Source organism: Centrocercus urophasianus, unplaced genomic scaffold (genome assembly GCF_019232065.1).
Source record: "Centrocercus urophasianus isolate 14NV4802_14NV808 unplaced genomic scaffold, USGS_Curo_1.0 seq_22, whole genome shotgun sequence".
NCBI classification, from domain to species: domain Eukaryota; kingdom Metazoa; phylum Chordata; class Aves; order Galliformes; family Phasianidae; genus Centrocercus; species Centrocercus urophasianus.
The window spans coordinates 239407-259816 of record NW_024884778.1 but is presented as its reverse complement, the minus strand read 5'-3'; the positions used below and the strand labels follow the sequence as shown (position 1 = coordinate 259816).

The 20410-nt window shown below is 47.9% G+C and overlaps 1 protein-coding gene across 8 annotated transcripts in view; it reads right to left on the bottom strand.

Annotated features, from left to right (window-relative positions):
* Window positions 1-7026: 7026 nt before the first annotated feature.
* Window positions 7027-20410, bottom strand: part of TMCC1 (transmembrane and coiled-coil domain family 1) — a 106035-nt gene continuing 92651 nt past the window's right edge. For 7 of the 8 annotated variants that reach the window (XM_042823878.1, XM_042823882.1, XM_042823883.1 and 4 more), the window contains 3 exons: window positions 16011-16945; window positions 10612-10747; window positions 7027-8232 (listed from right to left, as the gene is read on the bottom strand). In XM_042823878.1, the coding sequence (XP_042679812.1) occupies window positions 7918-8232; window positions 10612-10747; window positions 16011-16945 (1386 nt within the window). In that variant the 3' untranslated portion in view covers window positions 7027-7917. Of the gene's footprint in view, window positions 8233-10611; window positions 10748-16010; window positions 16946-17745; window positions 17813-20410 lie in introns of those variants that run through there. The other variant, XM_042823884.1, reaches the window with a different exon arrangement.

The window sequence follows — 20410 nt, the reverse complement described above, 5'->3', positions numbered from 1 at the left end:
GGGAAGTGATGGTGAACCAACTCCCAGCACAGGGAGAAGGGCATCCCGGGAGCTGACTGCACACCTGCAGCACCGCAGGATGCAGCTGGTGCAGGGCCCCCTGCCCAAGGATCTGCACACCCCTCACCTCAGTCATGCTTCGGAGCCAGGTGCAAGCAGCTTCTTGTAGTCACGTCTGATGGTGCTTCCTGGGGCTGACAGCTGGGCTCTGAGTGTTTAATCTTGGATATGTGCATGCAACCCCAGCCAACAGCAGTGCATGAGACAGCTCATAGCAGATGCAGGCCTCAGCACCATGCAGCCCTGTGCTCTGGGGCAGTCCCTCTCCCTGTGTTTAAGCCCTGAGCTAAAATGAGCTCTGAGGCGGGATGAGGACTCAGGGCTGTCAAGGTGTGAGCCTGGCGCTGGGCACAGCAGCCCACAGTGACTCCAAGCAATTTGGTCTGGATTGGGCTATGCCCATTGATGGGAGCACTGCAGGAGCTGGTACTCTGCAGCAGGGCTGTAGCAGGGAGGCCATGGGTATGGAGGCTGGGGGGGGGAATGGAGCTCCTGTGGCAATGCATCCCATCCCCATGTGACTCGCAGCCCTTGAACAGCACATGGTAGATTTGCCAAGCACTGCTGAGAGTCTGAGCTCTGCCTGGCACTGAGCTGCGCTCCCACTGAAGACGTGTGAGAGACCACAAACTGTAGGACATCTCATTGGGGCAGTGGTGGAAAAGAGATGTTCAGCAGTGCCTCTGCTGCCCACCTGGCCCAGCACAGAGGGGGAAAAATGGCAACAAAAATGCAGAGAAGGAAAATGAGTGATTTCAGAGTAATAACCTTGGCTGATTTTAACTCTGGCGTAGATGAAGGGAATGGAGCTGGGATCTGCTCCCATCAGATGGAAGCAAATTGGACTATTTCCCAGACAGATTGGCCCCAGCTGGAAAAGAGAGAAAGAACGCGATGAGGGAAGATGGCTCCAGCAGGAGAACAGCAGCTCTGAGGTATGGCCGCTCTCAAGAAAGCCAGATTAGAGATACTATCAAATCAACAACAGTAGCCATGGCTGGCACTACCAGAGAAGCCAAAAGATGGAGCTTGTGAAAGATGATAGTAAATTAGGGTGCAAAAGTGGCCAGGCTTCATGGGATTCTTTTCTGAGTGTGACAAAATCCGCTCCATGTCCCAGCCTGAAGGACAGAAGCAGTGCACTGAGCTGTGGGTGCTCGGAGCCACTCCCACTCTGCGGCTCCTGGGAGCAGCGCAGCCCCTCATGCTGTGCCACAGCGGCACCAACACGGGCAGCCTGAGCCCGCCCTGCACCCTGGGCAGTGCTGCTGCCCTTGCACAGGGACAGACCGTGGCTCCTGGCCTATGGCCCAAAGGGCTCAGGGTCCACTTCCCAGAGCCACGGTCTGTCCCCTCAGATGTGCCACTCCAACTCTGTGCTGGGCTGGTAGAGGGCTGCTCTTCCAGGCCGCTGGGCAGGAGGCCCTGAGGATTCATTACTGCATCCTCAGGCAAAGGACGAGTGTGTTAGCAGCCTCCTTGGTGTAAAACATGTAGCCCTCTCCAGGATCTGCCCAGATCTTACTTCTTTGAAGGTGCAGCAGCAACGGATGACCTGTGTGGTGACAGCAATGTGTTGTCTGAAATGTTGAGTGTTCCCAGGTGCTGCAGACAAGAATCAAACATTCCAAGTCAGGGCAGGCAGGCTCAGTGCCAGCAATAAGAGAAAACAAATACAAGAACTGATCTATGTGGGCTTGCTTGCTCCTGTGAAGTGGCAGCAGGCAAGGATAGCATTTCTGGGGGCATTCACAGAGCTGAGCTCAGCGTGGTGTGCGTGGTGTTACGTGGTGGTTCCTGCTGGAGGAGGTGACCGGAGTGTGCCTGAGGCTGCTCGCTGTGGGATTTCCTCCAGCACTGGCCAAAATGGAGTGCAGTGGGAAAGGAAGTGAGTCAGAGCCAGAGCTGCTGGTGGTGAAGTGAGAATGGCATCTTTAGAAGCTGCAGCTGGATTCGGCCTGCAGGGATGGCCACAAGTAGCGGAAATTGAAAGTTTGGCAATAAGAGCAGCTCAGCCCATGAGTCCAAGGGGTGAGGCACTGCCTGGAGAGTCTCCTGGAGCACAAACAGGGCTGCTCTGCTGCTGCCACTGGGACTGAGGCTCTCTGGTCTTCGCACTACGCTGTGAGCTTGGAGGGATGTGTCTTGTTATGAGGTGTTTCCCCACCAGTGCCCTGTCAGAAACACAGGATGCCAATTTTGCAGCCCCAACTGAACCCCATCCTCGCCCTGGAGGCGATGCCATCTCCCCCACTGCGGTGCTGGCTTTGTCCACCAGGCCCCATTGATTAGTGACACTGCAAGCACCTGGCAGAAGGCACTGGCAGTAAGCAGCACCTGGGGTGAGGGACATGGCAGGGAGATGAGGGGCATTCTAATGACAGGAGAGAGCATCCTAAGGCTGCTCAGCCTTACAGCATCCCTGCGGCTCCATACATGCACCACTCCATGGTGCAGGGAAGGTCCCTCCGTCCCAGCCACAGCAGGTCTCGGGGCTCTATCAATGTGGCCGTTGTTCTGTGCATTCTCCATCCCGGCCCTAGAGACCTCCCAGTCTCTCGATTTTCCTTTTTTTATCCGGAGCCTGTCCTGCAGCGCAGCAAAGGCGCCTTTTACCTGCGCTCCCCGTGGCAGCACACGGCCGCACGGGGCGGCCCGGGGCAGACGTAACTCAGCGAGGCCGGGATGGTTCGGCTTTGTCGGGTGAGGCAGCGAACAGCGCTCTGCTACTTCTTAGGAGACGCCAGGCACCCTGCGAGAGGAGGAGAGGAAAGCTCGGGGTCGGGCAAATAACTCTCACTGCAGTCACAACCGCCACCGCGTCTCAGCGCCGTGAGAGCCGCGTGCGGGCTTCCGCCGCGCGCGGAGCAGCTCCCGCCGGGCTGCAGCGGGCCCTTGCTAGGCTCTCGTGCACACGGGCGCGGATCCGAGCGGCAGCGACCAGCGCGGTAATTCTGCAGCGACCGCGGCGGCGACGTCGGGCCGGGCGGACGGCGGCGCAGGACAGGGCGCGGTGCCGCCGCGCGGCCGCCAGGTGGCGCCAGAGACCGGGGCGGCGCGCGCGAACGGACATCGGCGTCGTGGGCGCCTCGCGCCCCGCGTCCCGCGCTCCTCGGCCCGACGGGCAGCACCCGCAGCTGCGCGACGCTCCGACGCAGCTTCGCGCCTGGGGCTTTTTCAGATGAGCGTAGATCGGATTAGAACGACGACAATCCTTTAAAATAACTGAAGTGAGGATGATTCACCGCTCGAGTCTCAGGGCCCGGGTGCCTCGGCAGAAGTGCTGTTGTGCCGCCCGGGCCCCACAAGCACAGCCCCCTTTGCATGGGCAGCTTAGCACCGAGCTCATCCTACCAACCCATAGAGAAAAGAACCAAACACGTGAGAGCCACCCCGGCCCATCCGTTACAGCCAGGATCCATACAGCTCTCTGAAATAGGCAGCATGCCCGGATGAGTGTACATACATGTACACATGCATACAGACACACACACATGCACACACACACACATACAGACACACGCATACAGACACACACACATGCACACACACACAGTCTGGTACCCGCAGGAGCTGCGGTGCCTGCGCTGAGCTGTGCTGAACTGCCGGAGTCGGGGCCCCTTCATTCTCACCAAGGCAGGTGGGTCTGGCCCACCGTGGGATGGAAGCTTGGTAAGAAGAGAACTTGATCAAACTTGAAGCTCTTACAGGGGAGGGCGCAATCAAACTCGAGCTATTAGGGCTCAATGCACTTTCCACCCTCTCCCCACCCCCTATTTTTCTTTACTCCTCTCCCACAGCCCCATGAAAACATTCCAATTAATCCAGTGTTAATAGCTGAGGTCTTTATTTACTTTTTTTTTTATATACAGTAAATGTGTCACAGATAAATCTGCAACAATCAGACAAGACAAATGTAAATCTCTCTCAACGATTAGCAGCTTAAGATCTACAAACTACAGTGTTACGTTCACATGTGTCACCTCTGGACTCTTCAATCCGTGCAAGTGAGTTTTTCAGTTTATTTTTTACACTTTTGAAACACACTTACAGCTAAATCAATTGCCTACCACTACACCACCTGGCATACACGACACAGACACACGGCTTTAACTCTTTAGCCACATTCAGAATTCACTTAAAAACTGTCAGAATTACCCAACCTCGGACCCCTTTTGTAGCTTGGCTTATTTTGTTATAATGCTGCCTTTTTGTTTAATTTAAAAAAATGCATATTTGTCAAAGCTGAAAGACAGTGTTTTTCTGTCCCAGTGCAACATGTACAGAACTCAATAATTAATCTGATCAGACCCTAAAACTCACAGGACTGGAATAAACCAATGAAATCATTGCTGTATCTGCATGCTCAGTATCATTAAACTAAACTAATGAAGCTGAAAGGGAAATTCATCAAATCAAAACCAGCCATTTTTTGCATCAAGACGACTTTTTTGTGGTTTTTTTTTTTTTACATTGAGAAAACAAATAGGAAAAAACAGATGAGCTTCACTCGAACCTCAGAATTTCTCTGAAGAGCTGCTGCTTCCCCAACTACCACAGTCCATTGCATTCTTCCCTTTTCATATCCCAAGCTGATATGCGCTAAACACGTCCAAATAATTCCAGAATTGTTCCAACTCTGAATAGGAAATGTTGGGGAAAACATTCTGCAACTCAGAGATGGTCACTAAAATAGTGTACGCCCATAAGGAGGCCCACAAAAGGTACTCACACGTGCACACCCACACCACGTACTCTTCTACGCATCATCCAGGAATGCTTAATCAAGAAAGCAAACACAACCACTTACAGGGAAAGGGAGCCTTAAAGCTAGAATCACATTTCCAACAATATAATCATTGTTAACCTATCAGAAATCGTCACCGACCTTCAAATCGAAGAGGGAGGAACCCAAAACATTCTGCTAGCGCAAAAGGCAAAACACACGGCAGTCCTATTAGGATAAGAAAAGTGGATGCAGCATCATATGTGGCATTACTGCAGATGACTTTCTGGAATGGAAAAAAGGTGTCGAGAGAGAAAGAGACACAGACAGACGCAGCCTAGAGCCACACACCTGTGGCCTTCGCCAAACAGTTTTGAGGTGATCAGTTTCTATCAAGCCTACACCTGGCAAATCAGCAGACGGCATTTACTGACCGTGACACAGTTGAGACACTAAATGAAGTTAGGATATAAAGAAGAAAGACAATCACTGCCTTCAGATACTACAGATGAGCGGCACTGAGCCTCCAAATCCATTGGCTTCCAATTGCCTCCTGCTTTGACCACAGGAAAACCTACCGTGAGCTCTTTTAGAGTGACCAAAACGGAGGAAAACAGAGGCGCAGAGGCCAGGAACCACAAATAAAGGCAACAACGCTTTTCTGTTATGTACCAAATTATTTCTCACTGTTACTCATGCTGTTATTTCTGACAAAACCTAACGGAAGAAGATGATTATCCATGTAATCTGTACCAGCCAGATAAGGATGGTAAACAGAATGCAGTTTCACTTGAGCTAGAAGAACTGTCCAGAGGGGGAATGGTTATGCAACCTTTGCTCTGTCTGCAGCTCTGTGAGAAGAACAATTCTTTTTGGCTTAAGGAACTGCAATTGGCAATTTGCGCTTGAAGCACGACAGGAGCAGATCAGTGCATACAGTGACAAAGGCAGGCGTGCTGGGATCCCTGCAAGGGTACCTGAGTTTTTTGTGAGTATGGAAAACACACAAAGAATCTCCGAAGAATGAGTGAGCTGTGGAGGGCTTACAGCAGCCAGCAGCCAGTTAACCTAGTTCAGGGGAATTTCTAGAGGCCACAATTTGCATCACAGCATGGCATATATTATATATATATATATATATATATATATATATACATACACACATATATATACATATATACATATACACACACACATATACACATATACAAGTACAGTATATATAATGCACATGTTCCATGTATGTGTATGTATGATCTCAACTGGTCTAGGTCACCTGAGCAACATTTAGTTCCTAGAGAGAACACAAACCTGGAGGGAAGAATAACAGCACATCTGAGTAACCACCACAAACGGTGCTGAAAGACTCCTGGAGCCTGTTAACATTTCACGGAGATGGAAGCTGTATGCTGACACTGTAACGCCAGAAAGGGGCACCAAACTTTACAGAAAACAGAGTGAATCCGTATTCCTTCGCCATGCAGCCTTGCCTGCCAGTGCCAACAGCCGTCAGCAACAGCAGCACTGCTGGGCCTGCGAGGGTGCGGCTGAAGCTGACGTTTCCTTTAGAGCTCTGACAGTGTAGCTACACAAGTGCTTGCCCTCACAGACAAAGAAGAGGATGCTGTCTATGGCACACTATACAGGTACAGTCTACTAATCTCTACACAGATGATCTGATTAGAGCCTGACAGGAGGAAAACTTTGGTTTCACTCTTTAGGAGTTTATTTAAAAACTGAATCAGGAATATTTCTGAGGCAATCATTCCTGTAAGCACACTGTTGATTCAGCACTTCTTTTCTTAAAAGAATGTTGCCTAGGAAGGTATGCAAAGAAATTCCCTATTCTGAACCCGAGGCCAGGAATGAAAGATGATGTTGAAGCAAGAAATATACATGTATTCTCTTTCACATTTGGAAAAAGAAAAAAAAAAAACAAACACCTGCCTGACAAGAAAGTGCGGAGAGGATGGATGTTATGGATGTTCTTCCTGATGCTGCATCTGTGTGCTCAGGAGGACAGAAATGGCATATGAACAGCACTGTGCTCCAGACAGGCTGGCACTAGAAACTACCGTCTGTCCTCCTCAAAACTGTTTCAGGACAAGACAGCTTACAATTATTCACGCATTTCTTCATTTAAAAACATCACTTCTTTATTTAAAAGGAAAAAAAAAAAAAAAAAAAAAAAAAAAGCAATGACCCTCCCAACCCCTTTAAAAAAAAAACAAAAAAACACAACAAAAACCAACAACCCAATAATAATAATAATAATAATAATAATAATAAAAAATCCTATTAGAAACAATAAGGAAGCACTGAGAGTTTGAGTATAACACTCTTCAAGTATGCTGTTTGGATTTTTTTTTAAATCTGTGAATATACATACATTAAAAAAAAACCTTAAAAGTGCGACCAAGGGCTTTGCTTAAAGGTAAGTGTTTCAAGGACTACTTCAAAATACTGCAGCACGACTGTGCAGTTTCTGTATGTGGCACGAGGCTTCCACTTCATACACTTAGCAGTTAACCAGCCTTATAGAAAGTCACTGTTCAGTCAGGTCAGCACGAATGGCAAACCCGACGCTGGGTCGGGAAAGAGATCCACACGTTGTTTTGTTGTCTTGTAAAGAAACCACTCCAAACCCATACATTTGGACATGGAATGTGAGCAGACTTCACAGTAAAAGTTTAGTGTTACAGGTTTGCTGTGGTACCATCCCTCAAGGCTGCGTGCACTACATTTAGTTTTGCTCATCTTAAGTTAATCACATTCTTCCTCTTCCTGACAGGTTTAGTACAGTAGTTCAAGCCACAGTTTAAGTTGCCCATTGGTATGCTCCAAATTTCGGTATTTTATTTATTTTGTACACTTTAAAGAATCTTAAGATTTGCATCCAAAGAGAACCATGCTACATAAAAATTATCCGGGATTCTCGCCAAAAAGAGTTCTTGAATAAAATCTAAAAAATACTATTGCAATGCATCTCGCAGAGAAAAAACGTTATTCTAAATGTAAACAAATTCACTCAGACACTTTAAAACTTCAGCGGCGTAGTTGCTGACTAATCTTTGCCACGCTTGCTCACCGAGTGTGCTGGGAGGGGGCGATGCAGCCGATTCCTCATGGCATCATCTGGGGGGAGACAAAAACCGTTCCAAGTAGCCAGAGATGGCATCCCAGTGCTTCCACAAAAAGGCAATTAAAACCACTATGAATAAAGTGCTGAACGTCCTATTGCGAGTTTTCATGAGGGGCACGACGCAGTTGGCCACAGTGGAGACGAAGACAAGGAGGACGGCCATGACAGCCAGGAGGATGTTGATAAACTTCCCCAGCAGGTTCCTGGCCGTGGCATTCTCCAGACCCTCCAGCTGCACCACCTGCTGCTGCTGCTGCTGTAGCTCCATCTTGGAGATGCGGGTCTGGCACGCTTCCAGGGCCTCCTGTAGGTAAGAACACACCGCTCGGTTCCAGCGCCCCACGGGCTGATGCTGCAGCAGCCCAGGGCTCTCATCTTAGCAACCAAACCACAGCAGGGCCACCTTCCTCATGCACCTCCTGCAGGATGTAAGTCACGACGCTGATTTCATGTCCTGCAGCAGGAGAAGAGGCGGCGCCACTTCACGTGATTGAGGAGCCCTCACCAACTAAGTGCAGCAGTGTGTAAGACACCGTGTGACCTCGTTCCCCTGAGTAAGTCTTGAAGGCGTTAGGTGACAGCTTTGGCAGAAGCCAGGCTCTGTTACAACGCTTTGCACATAAGCTGTCTGTCCTCGCACACGGCAGAGGCCTTATCACCCTCCCTGTTTTGTGGTCAGATCCATAGGAAGGAAGACAGAGCCCTCAGCAAGCAGTCAGACTTCACCTACTTGAAAGGAGGGCTGCCCATCTCAGTTTGTTTCAAGAGACCCCTGAGGGGATGAAGGCACTGTGTTCCTCCAGCACTCCTCATCCTATGTGGATGCCTCTCATTTCCATCATTTTTTTCCTCTGGTTTGTGCTCACCTAACTCCCATTCAACCCTCTATTCAATCTGGCACAATACTAAGGAAACAGCAACAACTAACTGAAAAGGCTCAGCTGCATCCTGCTTGGCTACTGAGCTGAACAAGCCCAGGGAAAGCTCTGAGGATGCAGGGCTGGGGCTGCCCAGTTGGCAACCAGGAGAAGTAGCTGCTACCACACCTGGCCAACACACCCACCACCAACAGCCAGTGGGTGGGTTAGAACAAGTAGGGGAACTTAAGGCAATTTGCTCGCAGAGATATGAAGTTACAATTTCGCCCTCAATGCTCCCTCTGGTCTGCTTTTCCCAGGACCTGAATGCTGACTTTGGTAATAGTCAGAAGTCTGAGCAGAGCAGCGATGTCCCCCAGACTGATGATCAAATCAGAACCAGGACCTGTGCCTGCAGACCAAGCTCTGTTGCTGCTCCTCTGCAGCACCAGCCTATGCCCCCCACTGCTCCTTCATGCAAGAAAACTGAATATTTATCGTTCCCCCAGCCGGTCCGTATTTGTACTAAAGTTTATACTAAAAGTGATGAGCCAAGGAATGAAGGATAGAAGAAGCTATTGAGAATATCCCTCTTCAGTTTAAGTTTCCAACCTCAACTTTTCCTGCTGCTGAAGGAGGAAAAAATAAAGGAGGATAAAATGTGAATATTGCAACATTTCCCAAAGGGAGAGACTGCTGTTTACTGCCAGCGGCCACAGACACTGATTTATGTTGAACTTAAAGGTCACTGCCATCTGTTACATTTCTCTGCCTCTGTGTATCATCTGTGGAAGTCAATGAAGCACAAGGGCTTCTCTTTAGTTATGCCACCTGAAGATAACAGGTAACCAAACAACACCTGCAAGAAGCAAGGACCCCAAAACGGACACTGACTCAACTCGCCTTGCAGCTGAACCTACCAGTGCCACAAGCCAGGCCTGCCTTGTCTCACCTGGGTGGAACTCCTTCAGAGGAGGAAAGGGAGAACTCTGACCTACAGTTCTCCACTCACGTTATAAATATCTCACATCAGTTATCTACGCTGAGATGCCTGCTAAAGCAAATGCGACAAGAATTTAAAATAGATGACAGATTTGTTTCTGAGTAGGCCTTGACAAGGTCCAGCTGCTGCTCAGATCATTGCCCAGGTCTTTGCCCTGTGTCTGCCCATGGAAGGCCCTCCCATCGCAGACTATCCTTAGCTTTGGTCCTTAAAACACTGAAGAAAACTTTCTTTCAAAACTAACTGTGTATTTGGGCAAACCAACGGAAATAACTGCTGACAAAATGCAGTGGATACACAAAGCCAACTGCATTTTTCCTGAGATGTCTTTGGTGACTGTTCTAAAATTCATGACACAGAAATGCATCCCAAATGAGTTCACTGGGAACATTATTGTAAAAAAAAAAACAAAACAAAACAAAACAAAACAAAAAAACAAGAATAAAAAACAAAACTTCAGGTCAGAGACCATTAATTTCCAATATCCAAACAAAACCCTGCAAATCGAGCCAGCATAAAAAGTGAATGCAGGCTTCCACTGTGCTATCAGCCATTGTAAAACCCTTCTCTGAACGAGTGGAGGTCCCCTCAGGAAGAATTTGCTCACTGAATGTGCACAGCCTTTCATTGCAAAATAATTATTTGGGGAGACATCTGGGGGTCAGGGACTGAATAAAGATCTTACGGAAATCTTCAGCGTAAAGTTTAGCAATAAATCTACGGTGATTTACAACAAACTCCGAATCAAAGAAGTATTTAAAGAACAGTTACTGAGGGAGCAGGTGGAAGACCAGACTTCAGTGCTCCCACTTCTGTCACCCACCTGGATGTCCCGGGCTCGCTCATAAGACTGATAGGCAATTTTCTCCTCCATGCTGGCCAGCTCCTGTTTCAGATTCAGGATCTCATTCTGATGGAGCTCAGTCAGGTCATTTAGCTGCTCTTCGAGTCTTTCACATCTAGAAATGAGATGACATGGTACAACAGCTTTATTGAGAAGAGGGAGGCAACTGTTAGACCAAGTAACTGAGTAGTGACAGACTTGTCATTTAAAAATGGTTGTGCCTACAGAATTTTGCTTTATAAACAATGTGAGGCCCTTCCAGCGAGAATTCAAGAAAGCCCTTCTACCAGGTAAGATAGCATTAGTCTTGTTTTGAGCCAGGGAAAAACAAGCAGAGAGCAGAAATGACGACTGTAAAGAGATGGAAGAAATCAAGTGCAGAATTAGCGTATTTATTCTTCAAACTTTTGTTTTAACCTGAATAAGTTCCCTTCTAACACTATAAACTTAACTTAAGCAATTTCCTCTACGCCTGAAAAGTAATTGCAATAAAAATGACAATGAAATTATATGCAGTTATATGCCTTGGAGAACATGATAGCATTTTCTAGTCTTTACACACGAGACTGCACAGAAGTCTGATTTATTGATGTATTTTTAATCTCTTGCAAATGATTCAGCTTAACTAGCAAAGACCACTGCATTACTTACAAGAAGGACACATGAATCACTGAACTGCAGGCTTATTTTTCAGTTTGCTGTGGTGAGCAGTCTGAGAGCAGTTTGGCAGAAGAGGGCTGCTCAGAAAAGTATTGATGACATTTCTGAGAAAGCTTCGTTTCTCACTGAGTTTTAAACCGACTTCAGCAACAGCTTCACCTCATTTCAGAATCTTCAAAATCCATTAGGGATATTTTGTATTTGTATGCAGCACTTCACCCTTGGAATTTCAAGCCCTTTACTAGCAACTCATGTTTCAATATGCTTTAAAAATCAGGCAAGTGTTTGTCTTGTTCCCAAAGGTAAACATGAAGAGAGCTCAGCCCAGGGCTGAGAACAGCTGACACACCGGCCTTCTCCTCTGTGCTTCCTCATTCCTGGTCCGTTATCAGCAATGCCCTGATGGCAAGGAAGGTATGGGTACAACTATTGCAGCCACCGTGCTCTTCCCACTCTGATTTCCACTGACTGAGTCCACTGTAACAGCTTGGAAAAAGTTTAAAGTACAGCTCTTATCGTTTGCTCTTGATACTACTAACAGAGAAATCTGAACGGATTTCAACACAGATAATTCCTTAATTTCTGTCCCCCTCTGACCCCAACCCTAATTTAATTGATGTACATACATACACACATAAAACAAATAAGCACCACCTCTCTATAAATGAGAATTTAAGTTCTGAAAGTAAACCAAAAATTCTGCTTCCCCAACCCCCAAGTTTTTCAGTGCTTCATGAGCTACATAGTCAGAATCCGCAGGCAGAAGCTAGTACTGAACAATGCTTTGGGGTTTTTATTTTAAACTGAAAAGTCTGAAGCGAATTTTCATTCACATTCTCAATGCTCCAATTACTTAAAGTGAAAAGGAGGAGTCGGGCTCAGCAGAGCAGTTTCCAACAAGTGGTTGAGCAGCAGTGAGCCCCAGACAGAACCCAGCTGACCCTGAGGTGCCAGGGCTGCTGTGCCACTGCAGCAGGGCACACGAGGGAACTGGTTTCCCAGGAGCTACAAGCTTGAGCATGAGAGCAGCCATGTGAAGACTGGCTAATGAAGAAGGAACTCAGATAATTAACATTGCCATTTGTTTCCACCTCATTTAAAAACAAACAAACAAACAAAAAAACCACAAAAAACTTGCCATCAACCAAGAAAGCACAACTAAACTCACTCAGGAGTCCCAAAGGCAGCACAGATCACTTGAAACATATTCCATTTGCTAATGTATTTTAAAGTCCTCCAGTGGGTTTTCACACCAAAAGGAACTAAACCGTTTCTGAAAACACCATGAGTATATACTTTAACCTCCTACATAAACACCCTTCACAAAACAGCTGTTGCTAAGCAGCTTAAATCCTGTTTCTTTAAAAAGAAACAACCGTATTTTAGTATCTCTTCAAACAGCTCTCGAGATACCATTTTTGTGGAGGGAGGGGCCACGTCCTACAGAACATCACCCAACTTTTACTTCTCAAGTGCGTTTTTCGTGCTGCTGAACACACTGCTTCCAACAGCAGAGCAGCATAGCTAAAAGCAATACCTATTAGCAGCATATTCCAAGACTTCTACCTAAGCAACGCTCGAGGGGCAGAGCTGCTCTGTGTCACTGTTCACGCTGTGCTTCCAGCTTCAAGACCTCCTCTGGTGAGAGAAAATAGCTTTGTGTAAGCACCTCAATGCTTCATACTTGGGTGAAGATCCTTCTATGTTGAGCACAAAGCATTCGCTGCCCTAGCTTGTACCGTTCAATCTTCCAGTCCCAGAATTTTAGCACACTTGATCTATTTTAAAATAAATGAGAACAGACTGAAGCCCAACAACAAAATGACAGCAAGGATAGTGTGAGCTCCCAGCATTTCAGCTGGTGGATTTCTCTGACAGGAACGTGGGGGATCAGAACACACTTTCCAAGGATGCCGGGCTGGGAAGGAGCCCAAGACCTCAGTATGGCCACACTCCAATCCCATGAGCTCATTATTTTACTGTGTACAAACAGGTTCCTGAAGGGACAAGAAAGATGAAAACACTCAGCAGGAACTTTTATGTCAGTCTCAATAGCACAGAAAGTCCCTGCTCATATCAGTAAACAACTGCCACCTTCCAACTGCTGAGATAAGCAGCAGGCTGCTGCAGGGCCCGTTCCCAACGTGGAGGCAACACAGTGAGCGCAAAGGTGCAGGCCAGAGTCCTCCTGCCTCCACGACCCGTGGGGCCACCCTTTGCCAACATGTGCTCCCGGGTGCTGCCAGGCCGCTCCAGCATCCCCTGGGCCAAGGGCTGGGGTGGCTGCACCAGTGGAGCCTGCGGAGATGGCTGACAGAGCAGCTGTGCTGACAAGGAGAGCTGAATGGGGACTGGAGGCAGATGGAGCAGGTCAAGGAACACCAGCGAGTCAGAACCTTGGCTGATAAGCAGAAACAAAATGAGTATGCAGACAAAACACACTAGAACCTGCAGAAAAGCAGAACATCTAAGAACAAGGAAACGGACCAAGACTGGATGAGAAAACATCACAATCTGTTTTGTTTCTTCCAGTTTACACAGATGATGCAAATATTCCACACAGCCCTATTAGCAAAGGCTTCTCTAAAATACACATTTTTAAAAACTCAAACTTGGGCTCAGAGCTTGTTTTTGAAAGCATCCAGAAATACAGCAGAGTTACGAGGCGTTAATAGCTTTCAAAGGCAGGCTATGATTAGTTTGAGTCCCCCATCTTGAACGTCAGCTTCCACTTCCATCTTTCCTTTCTTTTTCTGAAGGAAAGGAAGGGTTAACGGCCAGAGGAACAAGTGCCAGCTTTCCACACAGGACAGGAACATCTTCTCTGCTGTCACATGTCACCACTGCCCTCCTGGCTTTTGTCTTCCCGATATTTTAAAAAATGAGGCTGCCAAACAAGAACCTAGACTCGTACAATTTCTCTCCATGTATTAATACACGAGCTCCTTGTGTTACCTGCTCATTTCTGAAAGCCTGCAGAGCACTTAGCGTAGTTCAACCAGTCCTCTCTAGAGGTCACACCTTCCACTCATTTGCATGAGCTTTCCAATGGCAAGTCTCAACCACCGTACTTTTTTCTGTATATATCAAATACAGACTCTCCTGAAAGTTCTTCACTCAAGGCTGCTTTAGAGGGTAGATGCTAGATTTACCCTGAGGGCTTCATGCTGGGCTCACAGAAGGACCTCCGTGAACTTTGCTGAACACTGTCAGGGAATACTAGTCCACTTAGCTGCCAACACACATTAGTCCCCAGCCAAGCTCCTTTGTTGTAGTTTCAGGCCACTCCTTCAGCTGCATAGTGCTTGCATATAGCGTTCCACTATGAATGGCTGCTGCTGTATGTGCAAAACAACAACCCACACAGCACCAAACAAGACCCCTCTCTGCTGTGGAGAGGAAGCGCTATCTCCCCTTCTCTTCACAATGTGACCTGATGACAGTGAGGTACTAGGAACCAAAGTTGCTGTGCTGGGCTCCGGTTTCACTCAAATTGCTGACTGTGGCGACGTGGAATTAGAAAGTGATGCTGGTTTGGCTTTGTCTAGCTAAGCTTTGCAAAACACACAGAAAGCTTGCTGTCACTACAACATCCCAGCAGGCTAAGCCTTTTCAAATGTTTTTCCAATGATCTGGCACCGGCATGTCTGAAAAGCTGTAGAGTGACTATGAAGCATGGAGCAAATCAAACTGAGGCAGCAAATGGCACAGAGTACTTCAGAGAGCCTGTCCCCAAACCTGACAGGTGTGCTGAGCCTCATAGGCTTTCCAGCCTGGTCTGAGTGATGAAGGCCACAAACAAGCTTTTCACAAAAGCCTGCTGTCCTCTATCAGAATGAGGAGTTGGGTCCCTTGCATTTTTCATGTAAAGTTTTTAAAGTGCACTAGAAGAGTCACACTGCATTTAGGCTGTGGTGTCCTGGGGGGGCCTGGCAGAGAGGCAGCCTCTAGCTATCCCCTCCTCCTGCCCCTGTGGAGCTGGGGAGCAGCCTCTGCTCTGATGAGGGGGATTCTATATATCCTGCAGTGCTGGAGTGCTGGAGACTGGCACTGTGGCAGCAGCCTCACTGCTTCCCCAGTCCTTCCAGCAAGGCAAAGAGTGACCAAAGCATGGGGCTGGTCCACCTCCAGAGCCATGTTACCTCCATGACAAGAACATTGCCATTAGCTAACTTTCCATTTACCTTCAGTTATTTGAACTTTGCCACGGTGGAGCAGAGCCAAGAATGTAAATTCTAGTTTTGGTATAAGGGAAAAGCACATATTTTTATAGACTAAGAAAGCTGGATATGTTCTTCCCTTGTAGATTCACAGCTCTGAGCACTGGAAGGGTCAGGGTCAGAATACTATTCACTTGAATCCACTTGAACCCTGCCTTACCCCAGACCTTCACAGGCTTTTTCATGGGCAAAGCACTGCCTGGCTAAAAGTAATCAACGTACTCCTGTTTCCTGGGGACACCTTTCTAACTTCTTTGGTTTGACTTCTTATGAGGAAAAAAGTATGAAATGACCTTTATTCTTGCTATTCCTTTCTTGTAGAGAGAGGAAAATGAGCAGCAGAATAAGGATATTTACAAAAGACAATATTAGGAAAGCAAAATCCCAAACTGACTGCAGAGCATCCCACCTGAACCAGGCTGCAGAGCACTACTCTCCAGGACTCCCGTGCTCTATACCCACAGCATTTAATACGGAAACTAGTAAAAAAGTACTTACCTGTACCGTTCCTCCTGCAAAGTCTGCATTATTAATGAGTAATCCCTCTGATAGCGAACCTTAAGATCCTCAAATGACTCTTCCAGTCTTGCCTGTGTCTCTCGAATTTCTTGAATCTCATGTAGTATTGCATCAAACCCTGAGCTCTGCATATCCAGAGTGTTTGTTTTGGAGCTGGAAGCTCCCACAGGGCCCCCTGTTGTGCTGTTGGCTCCCACTGAGCCTGACGTAGCACTGGAGCAGTCCTCTTCACTGCCATATTTTGGGCTTGACTGAAAGTTCTGGATAACACCTAGAGCCTTGCCTCCTGTCCCATCTTCCTGGCCTTCTTCTAAGGAGTCTTTCAGATTAGCAATATTGTCCGCACTCCCAAACTTGTTCCTGATGAGAGAGGCAATCTCCCGGGGTTTGGAAACCACAGCTCCTGCTGCTGAATGTGTGGCTTGGGAGAAACTGGAAAGCCCACCTTTAACACTATCTACTACTCCCTCACTGAACCCAGTGACTTTCGCTCCAACATCTTTCAATCCCTGGTGCATATCCCTGAAGACATCCTTTGGCTGCCGAGGGATCCCATTTTGTTCGATTTCTCGCAGCTTTCGATGGTAATGTTCTAGCTTCTTCTGCAGCTGCAAGATCGTCTGGGCAGACTTTTGATTCTTCTTCTCAAACACCTGCTTAATGCGGGCGCTCTGCTGCTTGTCTGCATTGTTGGCTAGCTTCAGGTACTCTGCCACATTGTCATCACGGGCCGTTTGTTCGATTTTGATCTGCTCGGTCAATTTCAGTATCTTCTGCTGCAGGTGTGTGATGGCTGCTTTTGTACGCTGCGGATCTGGGGTGCCATCGACAGAGTCTGCATTGATGCTGCCATCAGTGCTTGAGGCCACTGCACTGGAGGTCTGTGCTAGGCTGCTGACTTCCAGTCGTTCAATCTAGACAAGGAGAAAGATAAATGTGAGCACTAAAGTCCAGCTGTTCTTTTTTGTACCAATCAAACTGACAAGGATGTAAGTCCGCAAAAATGCACCTTTGTTCAGCTGGCCAAAGTACAGCATCAATAAACTGATCTTCTAAAAGTAAAACATAAGCTTCACGCTTTTTACAGACATCCAACAAAAGATGAGAAAAAGGGCAAACTCTCAAATGCTTAAGACAGCTGACGGCCCTGAGCAGCCAGAGCAAGACAGAGAATCCTGGTTCACAGACTGGTACCTACAAAGTATCGATATGTAGCCACAGCTCAGACAGCAACGGAACAGAACGAGAGAGAAGGCAACTGTGAAAGAGAAAAACCGTTGCAGCTTAAGTATATAGTGAGTCAAGTAATTCTCAGCACTTTGTGTATTTACCAGAAAGCAAGACAGTAACAGAAGTTATCAAAAAGCAAAAGATCTACAAAGGTCAGTGCTTAGAGCAAACTTGAGGCCTCAGGCTCTCAGCATGCCGTGTGCAGCCAGCAACAGGAGCGAGTGGGCACCTACAAGCACGAGGACAGACAAGTTTCAAAGAAACTTTTTTTTTTCCTAAAAGCTTAACTATTCACCACGAAGGAACCATAGTAAGTAACCAGAGTAAGCGCTGAAGTTCTCCCCTCGGCTGGGATAAAAAAAAGCAGCCCGGCAGTTCAGCAGAGCCGTGACACCTTCCGTTCTCCAATGCGGTTCATTCAGCGCCACCGAGCGCGGCCCGGCCGACCCCGACCCCCAGCGCAGCCCGTCCGCGGCGCCGCTACCTTGGCCGTGCGGAGCAGCAGCGTCCGCTCCCAGCGCATGGCTCCCGCCGGCACCCGCACGGCTCCGCCGCGGCGCCCCACCTGGCCTCGGCCCGCCCCGCCCCGCCCGGCTGCAGCGCCCGCCCCGCTGCGGGGCCCGTCCGGCCCGGCGGCATAAGCTGCAGCGGCCGCGCAGCCCCGGGCGGGCTGGGGAAACCCGGCTCCGAGAATCGGCGGGCAGCGCTCGGCCGGGCGGAACCGGGCAGCGGCGGTGCCTGCCGGTCGCGCACCCCCGAGTGCCAGGGAAACAAACCCTGAGCGGGCCCCCAGGCTGCTCAGCGGGGCAGGAGGACGGCGCGCCTCCCTCTCCTTATTTATTCTTAGGACTTGGCCAGCTAGAAACAATTTCACTTTCGGTTCCAGGTCATGTTACCAGCACCTGCTCATCTACGGGACTGCTGTGTTTACCGTAGCTTAGCGGTTTTCTGAAAAGCAGACCCTAACATGGTGCCTCCATTGTACCACCTCTATTTAACGATGCAAAAACAAATACTCGTTTTGGCTTTTACAGATGCAGCGAGGAGCTCTGTAGCACGCTGGATGAGCAGGCTGATCTCCTTGGAGCCAGCAGCCTGATCAAAGCACTGGGCAGCATCCCGACTACTTACACAACTACCAGACAGTTCAGAGCTCACCCTCAAATGCAGAACACGTTACCGTATCTGTCTGGAGAATATAAGCTTTACCAAATAACAACTATCAGAATTAACCGCATCCCTTCTCCAGTTCCAACATTTTATGTTCACCATTCCTGCAGCCCAGCATCACTGCATGCCGTGTGCAGCGAGGGTTCTTCCCAGCAGCTTGGCACTGGGGCTCTCTGCTGTTTCACCAAGAAGAACCAATTGGATGCACGGAACACTCAGCTGCCTTATTTTCTAGAGGAGTTCAGTTCGTCACTGTTCCAATGTCTTCCTATGGTCTGGGAGGAAACAAAGATCTGTGTGCATCAGGCATACATGATCTAGACAGTGCCCACCAATTCCACGTGGCAGCACAGAGCTCCCTGTCAGCAGATCCTTGTAAGCTGTAGCACACCACTCCATTTTTTGCTTTCCCAGCTTGCCATAAGCTGCAAAACAGCACACTGCAGACTCCTTTATTCAGTACACTACCACAATCTTATTATTCCTCTTAATTGCCTCACAAAATGAGTATGCTTTTTTTTTTTTTTTTTTAATTAATTTAAAGTAACTCTTTTTATACAGAAGCACTTTTGATCTTGGTGGCAGTAGAGGTGAGTGCCTGATCCCATGCCCAGTACCATCAACTCCTTGGCTGGGAGCTCACCCACAATACAGATTGACTCCAAGCAAAATTCGGCACATTCCAGTGCTGAGGAGCTAAATGGGACTTCAACGTTACTTTGCAATAAGCAGTTTCTACCAGCTTAATTTACTGCAAGTTGGATCTAAGTAACATCTGTGCATAATTACAATAAATTACACCATCAGTACACTCTATCCTCTCAGACAAGAGTTTTGCGGGAGGAAAAAGTCTGCAGAAACATTCTCTTTCCCCCTTTTAGCGTCAATCAACTTCAGCATATCTTCTCAGGTTGTTTTCCTATACTCATGACAAAAAATAAATCAGAAGAGCTGTGTTAGAATAAAACATCCTGGGTTAATTATTTTAGAATGATCAGCTGTGTGGACATTACTCTGGATGAACAAGAGCAGCTTTTTCCAATTAAAAAGTAAAGGAGCTCTGTTCTGGATCTGAACTGGGGCTTTGGGAAGACTCAGCACAATCAGGTCCCTCAGCACACCAGGCAGTGCTGCGATGCGTTATCGACTGAGGATGACTGGCAATCTGTCCTGAAAGTATGCTGGTGCACAAAATATTTAACGGTCAACGTTTGTACAGAAATAGGCATTACAGTCAATCAGAAATTCTCCCTTGCAATACAGTTTGGTAGCACCCCCGAGTCAGTCCAAACAGGAAGCCTACCGGCCCCCACCAGCGGGGAGCTGGAGGCTGCTCTGGCACTGAGCTGCCCAGCAGACCGAGTCAAGAGGACCAACTCCTTTCTCCTTCTCCCCATCGAACCTCCATCGGGTCTCCCTTCTGTACAAGTGTTCCTCCATGCTCATTTCACAACCACTGCCCATACAGAACCTATGGTTTTGCCTTTTGGCTTTGCTAAAGACTAGACATGAATGTTCATTTCAGATGTGTCACCCCTCTACAGAAACCACTTCAGGATTTTACAAAGTTTTTCTCTGCTCTTTTTTTTTTTTTTTTTTTTTTTTTTGAGAACAAACTGTCCAGCTGGCTGAGGGAAAGAGCAGCACTCCAAACAGGTCTGCTTCAGGGAGACATCCTGCTCCTGCCCCCTCCACCCTCACGCAGAGCTTTAAAAGCGTGACTGCAATGCACTGTGCTACTTGGTATAGAAGAACATAGGGAAGCTGAAAAGGGAACGGGGACCGTAAGAGCTGAGAGCAGCCCTGGATGCCATTAGTCATCTCCCAGTGACTGAGCCCTGTGCAGTTGTATAAACTAACTGCTAAAAAATGCGGGCATTTGTCCCACCCTGCTGTAGCTACAGCAGTGCAAGTCATACCACCAGAAAGCTGTATGCCTTGGGTTCCATACCACCAGAAAGCTGTATGCCTTGGGTTCC